Source organism: Synchiropus splendidus, chromosome 13, assembly GCF_027744825.2.
Source record: "Synchiropus splendidus isolate RoL2022-P1 chromosome 13, RoL_Sspl_1.0, whole genome shotgun sequence".
In the NCBI taxonomy this organism is placed as follows: Eukaryota; Metazoa; Chordata; class Actinopteri; order Syngnathiformes; family Callionymidae; genus Synchiropus; species Synchiropus splendidus.
In genome coordinates this window covers 15,991,226-16,005,287 of record NC_071346.1, presented here as the reverse complement: position 1 = coordinate 16,005,287, position 14,062 = coordinate 15,991,226, and the positions used below count along the sequence as shown (strand labels likewise).

General features: G+C 41.2%; 1 protein-coding gene and 1 long non-coding RNA gene across 14 annotated transcripts in view; one reads left to right on the top strand and one right to left on the bottom strand.

The window, feature by feature from the left end:
* The window catches only part of LOC128769140 (uncharacterized), a 57,694-nt gene that overhangs the window by 31,616 nt on the left and 12,016 nt on the right, over positions 1 to 14,062 (bottom strand). For 9 of the 13 annotated variants that reach the window (XR_008416346.1, XR_008416353.1, XR_008416349.1 and 6 more), the window contains 6 exons: positions 13,052 to 13,121; positions 12,822 to 12,868; positions 12,616 to 12,694; positions 6,338 to 6,480; positions 668 to 712; positions 520 to 582 (listed from right to left, as the gene is read on the bottom strand). This is a non-coding gene — a long non-coding RNA (uncharacterized LOC128769140). Of the gene's footprint in view, positions 1 to 519; positions 583 to 667; positions 713 to 6,337; positions 6,481 to 12,615; positions 12,695 to 12,821; positions 13,122 to 14,062 lie in introns of all 13 variants that reach the window. The other 4 variants (XR_008416354.1, XR_008416357.1, XR_008416355.1 and 1 more) reach the window with 4 other exon arrangements.
* LOC128769136 (myosin-7-like) lies at positions 2,604 to 12,097 on the top strand. The gene is made up of 38 exons (XM_053882479.1): positions 2,604 to 2,756; positions 3,045 to 3,252; positions 3,315 to 3,458; positions 3,532 to 3,688; positions 3,764 to 3,791; positions 3,864 to 3,975; positions 4,053 to 4,145; positions 4,211 to 4,274; positions 4,356 to 4,454; positions 4,516 to 4,619; positions 4,822 to 4,960; positions 5,076 to 5,194; positions 5,255 to 5,404; positions 5,502 to 5,672; positions 5,741 to 6,050; positions 6,125 to 6,204; positions 6,296 to 6,501; positions 6,664 to 6,787; positions 6,872 to 7,008; positions 7,072 to 7,327; positions 7,389 to 7,631; positions 7,707 to 7,883; positions 7,955 to 8,100; positions 8,171 to 8,261; positions 8,333 to 8,722; positions 8,783 to 8,909; positions 8,975 to 9,093; positions 9,155 to 9,351; positions 9,418 to 9,601; positions 9,667 to 9,832; positions 9,902 to 10,026; positions 10,095 to 10,403; positions 10,483 to 10,686; positions 10,766 to 11,062; positions 11,127 to 11,231; positions 11,297 to 11,392; positions 11,466 to 11,600; positions 11,977 to 12,097. Exons 2-38 carry the CDS (start codon positions 3,052 to 3,054, stop codon positions 11,995 to 11,997), a joined length of 5,826 nt encoding a protein of 1,941 aa, XP_053738454.1. The 5' UTR covers positions 2,604 to 2,756; positions 3,045 to 3,051; the 3' UTR covers positions 11,998 to 12,097.

Genomic DNA, 14,062 nt, shown 5'->3' with positions numbered 1-14,062 from the left:
CATCAAATCTGTGATGGTCATGCTGTTCCAGAAATCTGCACTGTCCAGTCATAGCTGCTCCACCCTTATGTAAAAAAAAATTCAGAATGTTCAAAAGTAATTTCTCGGTTTCCCTTCGCTGTACTCTAGTATTCTCCATTTATCTCCTTCAAACAGCATCGCAACTTCATAGTTTTTATTCCAGGTGCATGTAGGCCAACCTTAATAATCAGTGTCACCAAACAGCCACTGGAATTTGCATGCGTCAAAGAATGGACAACTTGAGTCAAAATTTATCTAAATATTCTGAACCAGTGACCGTTAACTTCCGATCAGGAACATTTTAAACTGAACCACAAAATAGTCTCATTCAAGCGTAAAAAATAAATTAATTCATTAATAAAACGTAGGACAATCTAATGCAATTGCTTTCTAAAACATGCATTTAGTATGTATTACACAGTTATTTGAGAGACATACGACTTACGCATTCAAATGTTGTATTTTGCTTCACATCCACCGAAAAACATTGGTGCTTACCGAGAGAGATTTGTCTGCAGCAGGGAGTGAGCAACAGTGCTCCAGCTCTTAACTGTCAGAGCCCTAAAAGTGGACAGTGTATTTACACATGGCAATGACAGCAGTCTGACCTTGATCAGTCATTTCTTCACTTCACACATTCACTCACCTGGGAACGCCTGCTGTCCTTGATGGAACACAGCTCCTCTTACATCTGTTGAAAGATGGCAAAAATATTGTTCACACCCACGTACAAAGAGATACTGCCGTTTATATCCCAACTGACACTGTGAAGCTTTATGCCTGTTGCACAGCTTCACCATTCCCCAGGGTCAACAATTGAATTTTTCCAATCAGGTGTCATCATCAACTGTTTCTAATTTGAGGGATACAACTGTGTCCTTTAGGATGGAAAGCTTCTTGAGTGAAATACTCATTTCAGAAGATACAGACTCACCGGGGCAACAATAAAGTAGAAAAAAGAAACTTAAGCTTCTAATTTGTGAACCACTTATTTATTTTGTAATTCAGTTTTTATCAGAATGTGATTCTTATACTCTTTTTCATTTTTGAAAAGAACCAAAGAAAGACTCTAAATAGTGACACGTACAAAAAATGATGTATATATATATATATATATATATATATATATATATATATATATATATATATATATATATATTACTTTGACTATCATTTTTATTTATTGCATACACATGTGAAAATGAACAAAATGAATTTTATTCCAATATATTCCTGAGAAAGTCACCCGCTGTTTATTTGCATGTTTAAGGTCTTCAGTTATTTTCAATGTCATATTTTATTTAGTGATTATTGTTTACATTATTTAATTCAGATTATAAATCATATGTAATGTCTCATAATCGGTCAAATTGTTACCAGACTGAGATACAAAGTTCGTCACATTTTTATGTTGATAAAAACACAGCATCGCTTTCATTTTTTAAAAGAGGAGTATTACTTTTATTTATTTTGGTCATTTTGAAACAATAGCGTGAACAATAGAACAAGTGACTTGCAACACGCAAATATTTTATATCCTAACACGAAGAAGTATTGTTCAAGAAAGGAAGAAAGGTCCAACATTCAGCACATACCTGAGGAGCACATCATGTTGAATCTATATATACTTTCACCTGTTTCTCCTCTTCCCTCATTGCATCAGATGTCTGTTTAATCATGTCACCACCCTCAAGCGCAGTCCTTCTCATTTAGACGAACAATCCAGCGAAGAATTTCACAAGGTTATCTTTGTCCTCAAGGCCATAGTCATGACGAGACAAAGGGCAGCCTTATCAGGGTGCAAATTCAGTGACTGACCTGAGCTCTCACTGCACAACAGCTGCAACCCTTTATTGTCTCAGCTGCGACCCTCCAGTCACCAGCATCTTATGACATGACTATACTTCATTTATTTAACATGATCTTGGTCAACAGTTTTGAGACCAAGTGTGACGAAGAGACCATGTGCCTTATGTCTCCTGTTTCAACATAGTTTACAAGACCTGACATGAGCAGATGGAAAAAACGAATTATCCCTTTAACAAGTCTCATGAACCATCTACGCCACGTGCCCCACACCAATTATGAGTGCTCACAAAAAAAGAGACTAGAATTAACACGTCTTTCTTCATTTTGCTTCACTGCCACAACAAACTAACTTAATATATACAATAACCAAACTAAAACCCAAACATGAAAAAATGAAAAGCCAACACAACAATCATAGATAGTTCTACACCAAACACATAACTAGAATACTTTCTGACATGAGGCATGTTAAACAATGTTTGGCCATTATCGGAAGAGCCAATATGGAAATGTAGTCTGTGGAAACTGCTTCAACTGGTCAGAAGAATGTATCACATACATGGACACACACTTGATTGTCAGAGAATAGATCATTAATTCATTTTCAACTCTGAAATCAATTTAACTCCAAACTCAAAGTCTTTTCTGAAAATCATTATGGATCAAACAATAGTAATCTGATATTGAGTTAGCTCCAGATCCCCACCTCTTGCCCTCCCCTCTGTTGGGCCATCTATGTGTCTCATCCTTGTTTGTCACAAGGTGAGGGCAAGAAATAGCAGCAGGGCATCCTATCCAATTAAGCAAAGATTTCTAGCAAAAAATGCCGCCTTATTTGGTCGCTGAACCACCTTTATTAGAGGGAACGCAAACTGCTCCCAGTCGTGACGCCCATCACATCGTGTGATTGAAGCTTAGACTCCAAGGTAAGCAAACTAACTATGACATTGTGATTTTCGGAATGTTGCAAATTTTGTCTGGAAAACTGAAAACCAAATTTTGTTCTTCAACATCGGGACGGTTTAAGGCCTGGAGTACTTGTATGTTAGCGGTAGTGGAACAGCAGAGATTATTCATTCAACCCATTAACATGTTTAAATGTTATGTCGATTGAAAGAAAAATATTTTATATTAACAATTGTGACCAACAAAATCAGCAGAGGAACATAAAACTATGTGACTTGAAATTGAAATGGAATTTTAAACTGTAACAGGTGAAAAATGGGTGACGCAGCCATGAAGGAGTTTGGGACTGCTGCTCCTTATCTGAGAAAATCAGACAAGGAGCGTCTTGAGGCTCAGACTCGTCCATTCGACATGAAGAAGGAATGCTTCGTCCCTGATCCTGAGGTTGAGTTTGTGAAGGGGTCCATCATCAGTCGAGAAGGTGACAAAGTCACTGTGCAAAATGAACTGGGGAAGGTAAGCGAGTCGTGCAGGGGGGAATGTTTTGACAAGGATGACGCTGGAGCATCTTTCTGCAGACGGTGACGGTGAAGGAGTGCGATGTTCACCCTCAGAACCCGCCCAAGTTTGATAAAATTGAAGACATGGCTATGTTCACGTTCCTCCACGAGCCTGCTGTGCTGTTTAACCTCAAAGAGCGTTACGCAGCATGGATGATCTATGTGGGTGCACAGCTTCTGGAGCTACGTTCCATCACATTCATTCAAATATTTACAATCCTGTGTCTTTATCTAGACCTACTCTGGGCTTTTCTGTGTGACTGTCAACCCCTACAAGTGGCTGCCAGTCTACAACCAAGAGGTGGTCGTCGCCTACAGAGGAAAGAAGAGGAGTGAAGCTCCTCCTCACATCTTCTCCATCTCTGACAACGCCTACCAGTACATGCTGGCAGGTACAAAGGCGATCATTGCTATTCAAATAAAATTTCAAGAGACAATTATAAACACTTTCATAATATGACTTTCAGACAGAGAAAACCAGTCCATCCTGATCACGTAAGCTATTTAGCCTTTTTAAACCAGTCACATGTCTTCATTCATTGAGAAATACTTTTTTGCTCTGCACAGTGGAGAATCCGGTGCTGGAAAGACTGTCAACACCAAGCGTGTCATTCAGTACTTTGCCAGCATCGCTGCGGTTCCAAGTTCTGGGAAAAAAGACCCAGCTGCGGAGAAGAAGGTTAATTAGATATCCTTAAATATATTAAGGATAATAATATACAGCATCAATTTTACACAAGTTTCATTTGGTAACAGGGCACTCTGGAGGATCAAATCATCCAGGCTAATCCAGCATTGGAAGCCTTTGGTAACGCCAAGACAATCAGGAATGACAACTCTTCCAGATTTGTGAGTCGCCAGTTAAATAAATCAAAAATACATCTTGGTAAAAGCGGCTTCTTTTTTATCCATAGGGCAAATTCATCCGTATTCACTTTGATAATCGAGGAAAGCTGGCGTCAGCTGACATTGAGACATGTAAGTGCAACCTATAAAAGACAACAATGACATCTAGTGGTCCACAACTCTCCAGCAAAACACATCTTGTGTCTGCAATAGACCTCCTAGAAAAGTCTCGTGTGACCTACCAGCTAAAGGCTGAGAGAGACTACCACATTTTCTACCAGATACTGTCTCAACAAAAGCCGGAGCTGCTGGGTGAGTGGACAACTCATTTACTATTCATCAAACAACTAACTGAAGTTGGTTGTCATTTTAGAAATGCTGCTGATCACAAACAACCCCTATGACTACGCCTTCATCTCCCAAGGAGAGACAACAGTAGCCTCCATTAATGATTCAGAGGAGCTGATGGCCACAGATGTAAGCTTGGAGTGTTTACAGTTGTGAAACATATATATTTTTATTGCTTTAGGTAATTACATTATTCATTTACAATTGTAGTCTTTACTTTACTTATTCTGATCAAACTATTATTGTCGTCGTTGATGGAGATGGATCGAAAAGTTGTGTTCAAGGCAATTGTGTTAATATACTGTGTATAATATGTAACACTGTCTAATAGGAAGCATTTGACGTGCTGGGGTTCACTCAAGAAGAGAAGAACAGCATGTACAAGCTGACTGGTGCCATCATGCATCACGGCAATATGAAGTTTAAACAGAAGCAGAGGGAGGAGCAGGCTGAGGCTGACGGCACCGAGGGTAAGGGAAGTACCTTTGACTTGCAAACGTAAAGACAACCTTGTGCATGGGAGGTTTTGACATTCAAATACTGACATATATTAGAGAACATATGGGAAAAACTTCTGCTCCACAGATGCAGACAAAGTTGCGTATCTGATGGGCCTGAATTCTGCCGACCTCATCAAGGGTCTCTGTCACCCGAGAGTCAAAGTTGGGAATGAGTGGGTCACCAAGGGACAAAATGTTGCTCAGGTAAGATAAGCTTAACATTTTAACAGAGCAAATAAAATCTCCAACTGACACACTCCACAGGTAAACTATGCAGTTGGAGCACTGTCCAAGGCAGTGTACGAGAAGATGTTTCTATGGATGGTGGTTCGTATTAACCAATCGCTAGACACCAAACAACCTCGCCAGTACTTCATTGGAGTACTGGATATCGCTGGATTTGAGATCTTTGATGTGAGTTTGAAATATTTACATTATTCAGATTACATTTGCAAAATTATAATGAAAAAAATACACTAAAATTATGATTACTCTGACAATGTAATTACAGTTCAACACCTTCGAGCAGTTGTGCATCAACTTCACCAATGAAAAACTGCAACAGTTTTTCAACCACCACATGTTTGTGCTGGAGCAGGAAGAGTACAAGAAAGAGGGCATAGAATGGACCTTCATAGATTTTGGAATGGACCTGCAGGCCTGTATCGACTTGATTGAAAAGGTACGACACCTTGACAGTTATGCAACAAAACTATCATGGAAACACATACTGAAGACTGTTCTCTGTAGCCCATGGGCATCATGTCCATCCTTGAAGAGGAGTGCATGTTCCCAAAAGCCAGTGATGCCACTTTCAAAGCAAAGCTCTACGACAACCATCTGGGGAAATCTGCAAATTTCCAGAAGCCCAGAATCGTGAAGGGAAAACCAGAGGCTCATTTTGCCCTGATGCATTACGCTGGCACCGTTGATTATAACATCAACAACTGGCTGGTGAAGAACAAGGATCCTCTGAATGAGACGGTTGTTGGACTTTACCAGAAGTCTAATCTGAAACTGTTAGCCATCCTTTTTGCAAATTATGCTGGAGCTGATTCAGGTTTGTGATCAGAAATATGCTAAATATGTGGTTTCATTCAGTCTATAATGTTTATGCAAAATTATTATCTTCAGTTCAGGAATCTGGAGGAAAGGGCAAAGGTGGCAGCAAGAAAAAGGGTTCATCTTTCCAAACAGTGTCAGCGTTGCACCGGGTAAAGTGAAGATGCATTAATTCCGAATATTTCATTGCTTAAGTTCAGTGGCAAATTTGAGAGTATTTTCAAAAGCTGGGTCAACTTACAGGAGAACCTGAACAAGCTGATGACCAACTTGAGGTCTACTCACCCTCACTTTGTCCGCTGCATCATCCCCAATGAGACCAAGACTCCTGGGGCCATGGAGAACCCTCTGGTGATGCACCAGCTGCGCTGCAACGGTGTGCTGGAAGGCATCAGGATCTGCAGGAAGGGCTTCCCAAACAGGATCCTCTATGGAGATTTCAAACAGAGGTGCTTTCAAAATTCATTCAAAAGCAAAACAATGATGTCCTAACACAGAAAATAAGCTAGATTAAATTGGTTTAAATTCACTATTACTATCACTATTACTCAATATGTTTATGAAACAGGAACGAACTAGCAATAACAATATTTTGGATGTTTCTTGCAAAGGTATCGTATCTTGAACCCGAGTGCGATCCCTGAGGGACAATTCATTGACAATAAAAAAGCGTCTGAGAAGCTTTTGGGTTCCTTGGATATCGACCATAACCAGTACAAGTTGGGACACACCAAGGCAAGTGTTGGTGAAGTGCAGCACTATTCGTATTATCTACCAGAACTCAGTGTTTCAGAATACTAAATTCAAATAAAAAATCAGGTGTTCTTCAAAGCTGGGCTCCTGGGTCTGCTCGAAGAGATGCGAGATGATCGACTAGCTCTCATTATAACCAGGATCCAGGCAAGATCTCGAGGTGTGCTGGCAAGAATTGAATTCCAGAAGATTGTGGAACGCAGGTAAAAACTAACTAAACTGCAGGACTTTGAGTAGCCATAAATCCTCTAAACTCCTGTTCACAGGGACGCACTACTTGTGATCCAGTGGAACATCCGAGCTTTCATGGGGGTGAAAAATTGGCCCTGGATGAAGATGTACTTCAAAATCAAACCTTTATTGAAGTCTGCAGAAACTGAAAAGGAAATGGCGAACATGAAGGAAGAGTTTGCAAAGCTTAAAGAAGCTTTCGCAAAATCAGAAGCTAGAAAAAAGGAACTGGAAGAAAAAATGGTCACACTTCTCCAAGAGAAGAACGACCTGCAGCTTCAAGTTCAAGCTGTAAGTTACACTATTTTGATGTTTTCATTCATGAACTACTGAACACTTACTTGATCAACAGGAGCAAGACAATCTATGCGATGCAGAAGAAAGATGTGAAGGTCTGATCAAGAGCAAAATACAGCTGGAGGCCAAAATTAAAGAGCTCACTGAGAGACTGGAGGATGAAGAAGAAATGAATGCAGAGCTGACCGCAAAAAAGAGAAAGCTGGAGGATGAATGTTCTGAGCTAAAGAAGGACATTGATGATTTGGAGTTAACTTTGGCAAAAGTGGAAAAAGAAAAGCATGCCACTGAGAATAAGGTAAGTCATTGTTTGATTAAGAATGTATTCACAATTCATTGTGACAGAAGTTGATGCTTCTCTGATATATTACAGGTTAAAAACCTGACTGAGGAGATGGCAGCTCTGGATGAGATCATTGCCAAGCTGACCAAGGAGAAGAAAGCATTACAGGAAGCCCACCAGCAAACACTGGATGACCTGCAGAGTGAAGAAGACAAAGTCAACACTCTGACCAAGGCCAAGACCAAGCTGGAACAGCAAGTCGATGATGTGTGTGAACAAAATACAAATATAACAGTGAACTAGTGCCATTTAAATATTGTTCCCCCTTTCCTGCACAGCTGGAAGGATCCCTTGAGCAAGAGAAAAAAGTGAGGATGGATCTTGAAAGGTCAAAGAGAAAGCTTGAAGGCGACTTGAAACTGGCTCATGAAAGTGTCATGGACCTGGAAAACGACAAACAGCAGCTGGAAGAGAGGCTGAAGAAGTACTGAAAAACATATATATAATATTGAATTAATAAAGTGTTTTAACATGAAATAAATCTTGATTAACAGGAAAGATTTCGAAATCAGCCAACTAAATGGTAAAATAGAAGATGAGCAGGTCATGAGTGCCCAGCTCCAGAAAAAGTTGAAGGAGTTGCAGGTAGTGTTCAATGGAAATAAGAAGTTGCACAATGGTAGGATTCTGTGAGAACACAGTGTGTTTTGGTGCAGGCTCGCATCGAGGAGCTGGAGGAAGAGCTGGAGGCAGAGCGAGCTGCCCGAGCCAAAGTGGAGAAGCAGAGAGCTGACTTGGCAAGGGAGCTTGAAGAGATCAGTGAGCGTCTGGAGGAGGCTGGCGGAGCAACATCTGCTCAGATTGAGATGAACAAGAAGAGGGAAGCCGAGTTCCAGAAGCTGCGCAGAGACCTCGAAGAGGCCACTCTGCAGCACGAGTCCACTGCTGCGACACTGAGGAAGAAACAGGCCGACAGTGTGGCTGACCTCGGAGAGCAGATCGATAACCTGCAGAGAGTCAAGCAGAAACTGGAGAAGGAGAAGAGCGAGCTCCGCCTGGAACTGGATGACGTGGTTTCCAATATGGAACATATTGTGAAGTCAAAGGTAAAGTTGAGGATCTTTTTTTCACCAAATATGGAACGAGAGAAACTCTCTCTTTTTCAGAATAATTTGGAGAAAATGTGTCGTACTCTGGAAGACCAGATGAACGAATATAAGACGAAAGCAGAAGAAGGGCAGCGCACCATCAATGACTTCTCCATGCAGAAGGCCAAACTGCAAACTGAAAATGGTGATGTGTTCTCAGAAAGAGCGTCTTTTAAAGGTGACTGACACCAGTTTTTTCTCTCAAAAAAGGGGAGCTGGCTCGGCAGCTGGAGGAGAAGGACTCCCTGGTGTCCCAACTGACCAGAGGAAAACAATCCTACACTCAGCAGATCGAAGACATTAAAAGACAGCTGGAGGAGGAAGTGAAGGTAGCTTCTTAGGTACTTCATGGGAAGAAATGCACAGGTTTAAAAAGAATTATCATTCCAGGCCAAGAATGCACTAGCACATGCAGTTCAGTCGGCCCGTCATGACTGTGACCTGCTCAGAGAGCAGTACGAGGAAGAACAAGAAGCCAAATGTGAGCTGCAGCGTGGCATGTCCAAGGCTAACTCCGAGGTGGCTCAGTGGAGGACTAAGTATGAAACTGATGCTATCCAGAGGACCGAGGAACTGGAGGAGGCCAAGTAAGCTATTATAGTGAAATACAGATTCAATGACATTTCTAAAACCACTCTATTTGACTGTCACAGAAAGAAGTTAGCCCAGCGTCTCCAGGAAGCTGAGGAGGCTGTTGAGGCAGTCAATGCTAAATGCTCTTCTCTGGAGAAGACCAAACACAGACTGCAGAATGAGATCGAAGATCTCATGGTCGATGTGGAGAGATCTAATGCTGCTGCTGCTGCCCTGGACAAGAAGCAAAGAAACTTTGACAAGGTTGAGACTACAGCTACTATTGTTAATAAAGGTTCCGGGTGTGACATTACACACTCACATTTCAGGTCCTGGCAGAATGGAAACAGAAATATGAAGAGTCACAGTGTGAATTGGAGAGTTCTCAGAAGGAAGCCAGAGGGCTGAGCACTGAGCTCTTCAAGCTGAAGAACTCTTATGAAGAATCTCTTGAACACCTTGAAACATTGAAGAGAGAAAACAAGAACCTACAGGGTGAGAAGGAAAAAGTCAAGTAGAAAACATGCAGACCGTTTTTTTCAAGAATTCTTTGTGTGTTTTCAGATGAAATATCAGATCTCACTGAGCAAATTGCTGAAGGAGGAAAAAATATTCATGAGCTTGAGAAGATAAGAAAAGTACTGGAACAGGAAAAGACTGAGATACAAACTGCTTTGGAGGAAGCAGAGGTTAATTGATGACATATGTTACTCCAAATAATGTCCCTTTAAATCATTTGATTTTATTTATTTGATAGGCAACACTGGAGCATGAGGAGGGTAAGATTCTTAGAGCCCAACTGGAATTCAGTCAGGTGAAGGCAGACATTGAACGCAAGCTGGTGGAGAAAGATGAAGAGATGGAGCAGTTCAAGAGGAACATGCAGAGGAATATTGACACCCTGCAGAGTTCACTGGAATCTGAGTGCCGCAGCAGGAACGAGGCCATACGTTTGAAGAAGAAGATGGAAGGAGACCTGAATGAGATGGAGATCCAGTTGAGCCAAGCCAACAGGCAGGCAGCTGAGGCCCAAAAGCAGCTCAAGTCTGTTCATGCTCATCTGAAGGTAGCTATGAGTAATAAAAAGAAAATAATTTTGTCTTGGTTTTTCTCCCCAAAATGTTGACAAAAAAGTTTTTTCCAAGGATATTCAATTGCAACTGGATGAATCTCTACGAGCCAATGATGACCTGAAGGAGAACATTGCAATCGTTGAGAGACGCAATAACCTGCAACAGGCAGAACTGGAGGAACTCAGAGCTGCTCTTGAGCAAACTGAGAGAAGTCGCAAACTTGCTGAGCAAGAGCTTCTGGATGTTACTGAGAGAGTTCAGCTACTGCACTCACAGGTCAGCCAATGATCACTTAGATCACTGTCACAATGTCTCCTGAAGTATTGCAAAACAAAGACCTGTATCTGTCATTTAGAACACAAGTCTCATAAACCAAAAGAAGAAGCTGGAGGCTGATGTATCCCAGCTTCAGACTGAGGTTGAAGATGCAGTCCAGGAGTGTAGAAATGCAGAGGAGAAGGCCAAAAAGGCCATCACTGATGCTGCCATGATGGCTGAGGAGCTCAAGAAAGAGCAGGACACCAGTGCTCACCTGGAGCGCATGAAGAAGAACATGGAGCAAACCATCAAAGACCTGCAGCACCGTCTGGACGAAGCTGAGCAGATCGCCATGAAGGGAGGAAAGAAGCAGCTCCAGAAGCTTGAGGCCAGGGTAATACCTTTGGTGCAAAATTATAACTACAAAAGAATGTAACAATTTGTTCCTGTACTTTGAGGTCAGAGAACTGGAAAATGAGGTAGAAAGTGAACAGAAGAAGGCTGGCGACGCTCTGAAAGGAATTAAAAAATATGAAAGACGCATCAAAGAGCTCACTTATCAGGTAGCTAATCGACATGCTTTTCACATTACAGAGACAAAAAAAGAAATCTTGATTTATTCACACAGAATGAGGAAGATCGGAAAAATTTGGTGCGCCTTCAAGATCTGGTGGACAAGCTCCAACTTAAGGTCAAATCCTACAAGAAAGCTGCAGAGGATGCTGTAAGTAAAGGCACGAGGCTGTTCAATGCAGAACACCGACTAAGAAAGCAAATGCATAATTTATGTTGAAAAGGAGGAGCAAGCCAACAGTAATCTAACAAAGAGTCGTAAGCTTCAACACGAGCTTGATGAAGCTGAAGAGCGAGCAGACATTGCCGAGTCGCAGGTCAACAAGCTGCGGGCCAAGAGTCGCGATGTGGGCTCAAGGGTGAGGCTACCGCATATCATTTCAAAATGAATCATCATTTTGATCATTTACAGTACTATCTTACAACTAACAACTAACCCATCTGTGCACGGTCCAAGGAACTTGTCCTTCAAGCTCATATAGAATATTCTTTTGAGGTAGAGCAGCAATTCATTTTTAACTAGAAAGCAGCTAGAAAGTGCTTGTGAGGTACATTAACCATTTGGCAAATATTTTAGATCTGACATATGACATTGGGTTCAATGTGGTGCACAACATGTAGTCCAAGGCCCAAATACTGGAGAGATAAGCTACAAAATCATCTTAAGTGCCCTTCACACATATTCAAAGTGACGAGAAATATTGAAAATGATGGATTTTTTTCGCTTCTTTCCAGAAAGGACATGATGAAGAGTGATGATCCCTGATGACTTTTTTTTTTCTGTGAGGCACCTTTTGCTGTGTAATGTGCCGCCCTATGCATGACGTGGTTGAGTAGAATAAAAGAAATGAGCAAGTCAAATGTATCCTGATTTTTTTATTACCAATGCCTAAATCTTGTTGTTATAATGTGAGTATTGTTCACACCAACACCTCTCACTTCTGTAGCTCACAATCTCATTTCACCATTCGCTTAATAAAGTCAATGAAGCTGAATCATAAAAGCACCTGCTTGTCAATCAAAACAGACTTGCAGGTCGTGTTGTTTCAACAGAGCCCCGGTAGAGGGCGACAACAATAAATAAACAGTCATAAGACACCAGCCATGAAGCGCTTGCTAAATTCGGCTACATCAACTGAATCCTGATCAAATGAGAGCTCGCAGACATCATGCCTGAGTTATATAATTTAGATCCCGAGGTCGAGTGAACCTCATTCATACAAATGTATTGAGTTTTAAACATAAGTTATCAACAAAACACTATTAAAAAACATATATCAACAAATCAACTTTGAAACATTTGGAAGGTTGTCAAGATTTCCAGTACTTAAGTACAACATGTCTAAATGTGGGTAATGACAATAATAAACTCACATTTACTCCCATGTTTGACAGTGTTAGCTGGATTGCAGTTTCCTTTCCTTCCTTTTTTTCAGAATAAGCAAATGAAACACTGGAAACAAATGAGATTTTGTTTCCTGTTAAAAATCGAAAACAGCCCACTGGCACTGTGAAATAATATTATGCTTTCTTCCCTGCTGCGTTTCTTGGTATTCTATCGAAAAAAAACAGATTCTAACCTTCTCATTTGTGGTGATCCCCATGCCGAGTGAGGATCGGAAGGGTCCTGTAAAATTAAGACACAGCAAGGGGTCTGAGAGCAAGGGGTCGGAGATACATGAGAAGCAGAATGTTCTGATTGTCACTGCAAGTTATGATGTAGTAGATTATGAAAGCAACATTTCACCTGAGGATATACGATAATCCCTGCAATCTCTGTGCCAGTCAGTAAAGAAATTTGGATCATTACCTTCATTTTAATGTGGAGCGAGTTGATGAAAATGCTTGAGTCCAGACCTACATCCTACGTCTGTATGAACCTGCAGAAGACAGGCGAAAAATATACTTCAGTCAGTTCTCAATAGAACTCAACTCCCTCTTGGAAGTGACCTTTTCCAATTATGCAGAACAGACACTAACAATAGAGCAGCTCTGGTTTCAAAACTTAAGTGAGTCAAGGTGCCTCACACCTTCCCTTGTGTGTTCATATGTTCTTTGGAAGTCAGGGTTAACTTGCAAGGTCTTTTGGACAGCTGGGAATGTGGATAGAGGGCAGAGTTCATGCCTGGAATAGATGAAGTGCTAAGCAATGAAGGAGAATTCCAAAACAAAGGTACCACAGGGGAAGGATGTAATACTGACTCGAGGAGAGCAGACCAGTTTTAGGGTGATCACAAGATCTGGATTTATGCTTCTCTTTTATTCCTCAAGAAAAGACCATTTTGAAATCTAAATAATAACCTCTGATCAGCCAGCTGGTCTCTTGTACCCAGCAGCAAGTACACATGCAATTTCTTTAACCTTGCTGGACTACATGCGTCACAAGCTTGCCCGTGACTTACCAGGCCTCCAAAGGCAGCCAGGAGGAATTTCACAAGTTATCTTTGTGCTCAACGACAAAGAGAAGAATACAATGGCTCGTCGTCAGCAGCGAGAAAAGGACACTTGTGACAGAAGTTCTTGGCAGGACGCCATAGAGGCTTTTAGGGTCCTTTTATTTAAGGGTGATTTGAAATCGAATGATACACAAAAGAGGATGGACGCTGGACGTACACTTGTATATAATTATACTTATAAAGGTGAAAAGAGCCCCTTTACAGAGCGATGTGATGGGTGAATAAAAAGGATCGATTTAGAGAAAAAAAAAGTATTGCCAGGCTAAAGGCTTGGTTTCAGTGCTGACTGATAACAAAGACATGTCGCAGCTGTGACCTTGGACTTGTCTTGTGTCCTGACAGCTGCTGCACTTCGCTCTCCCTCT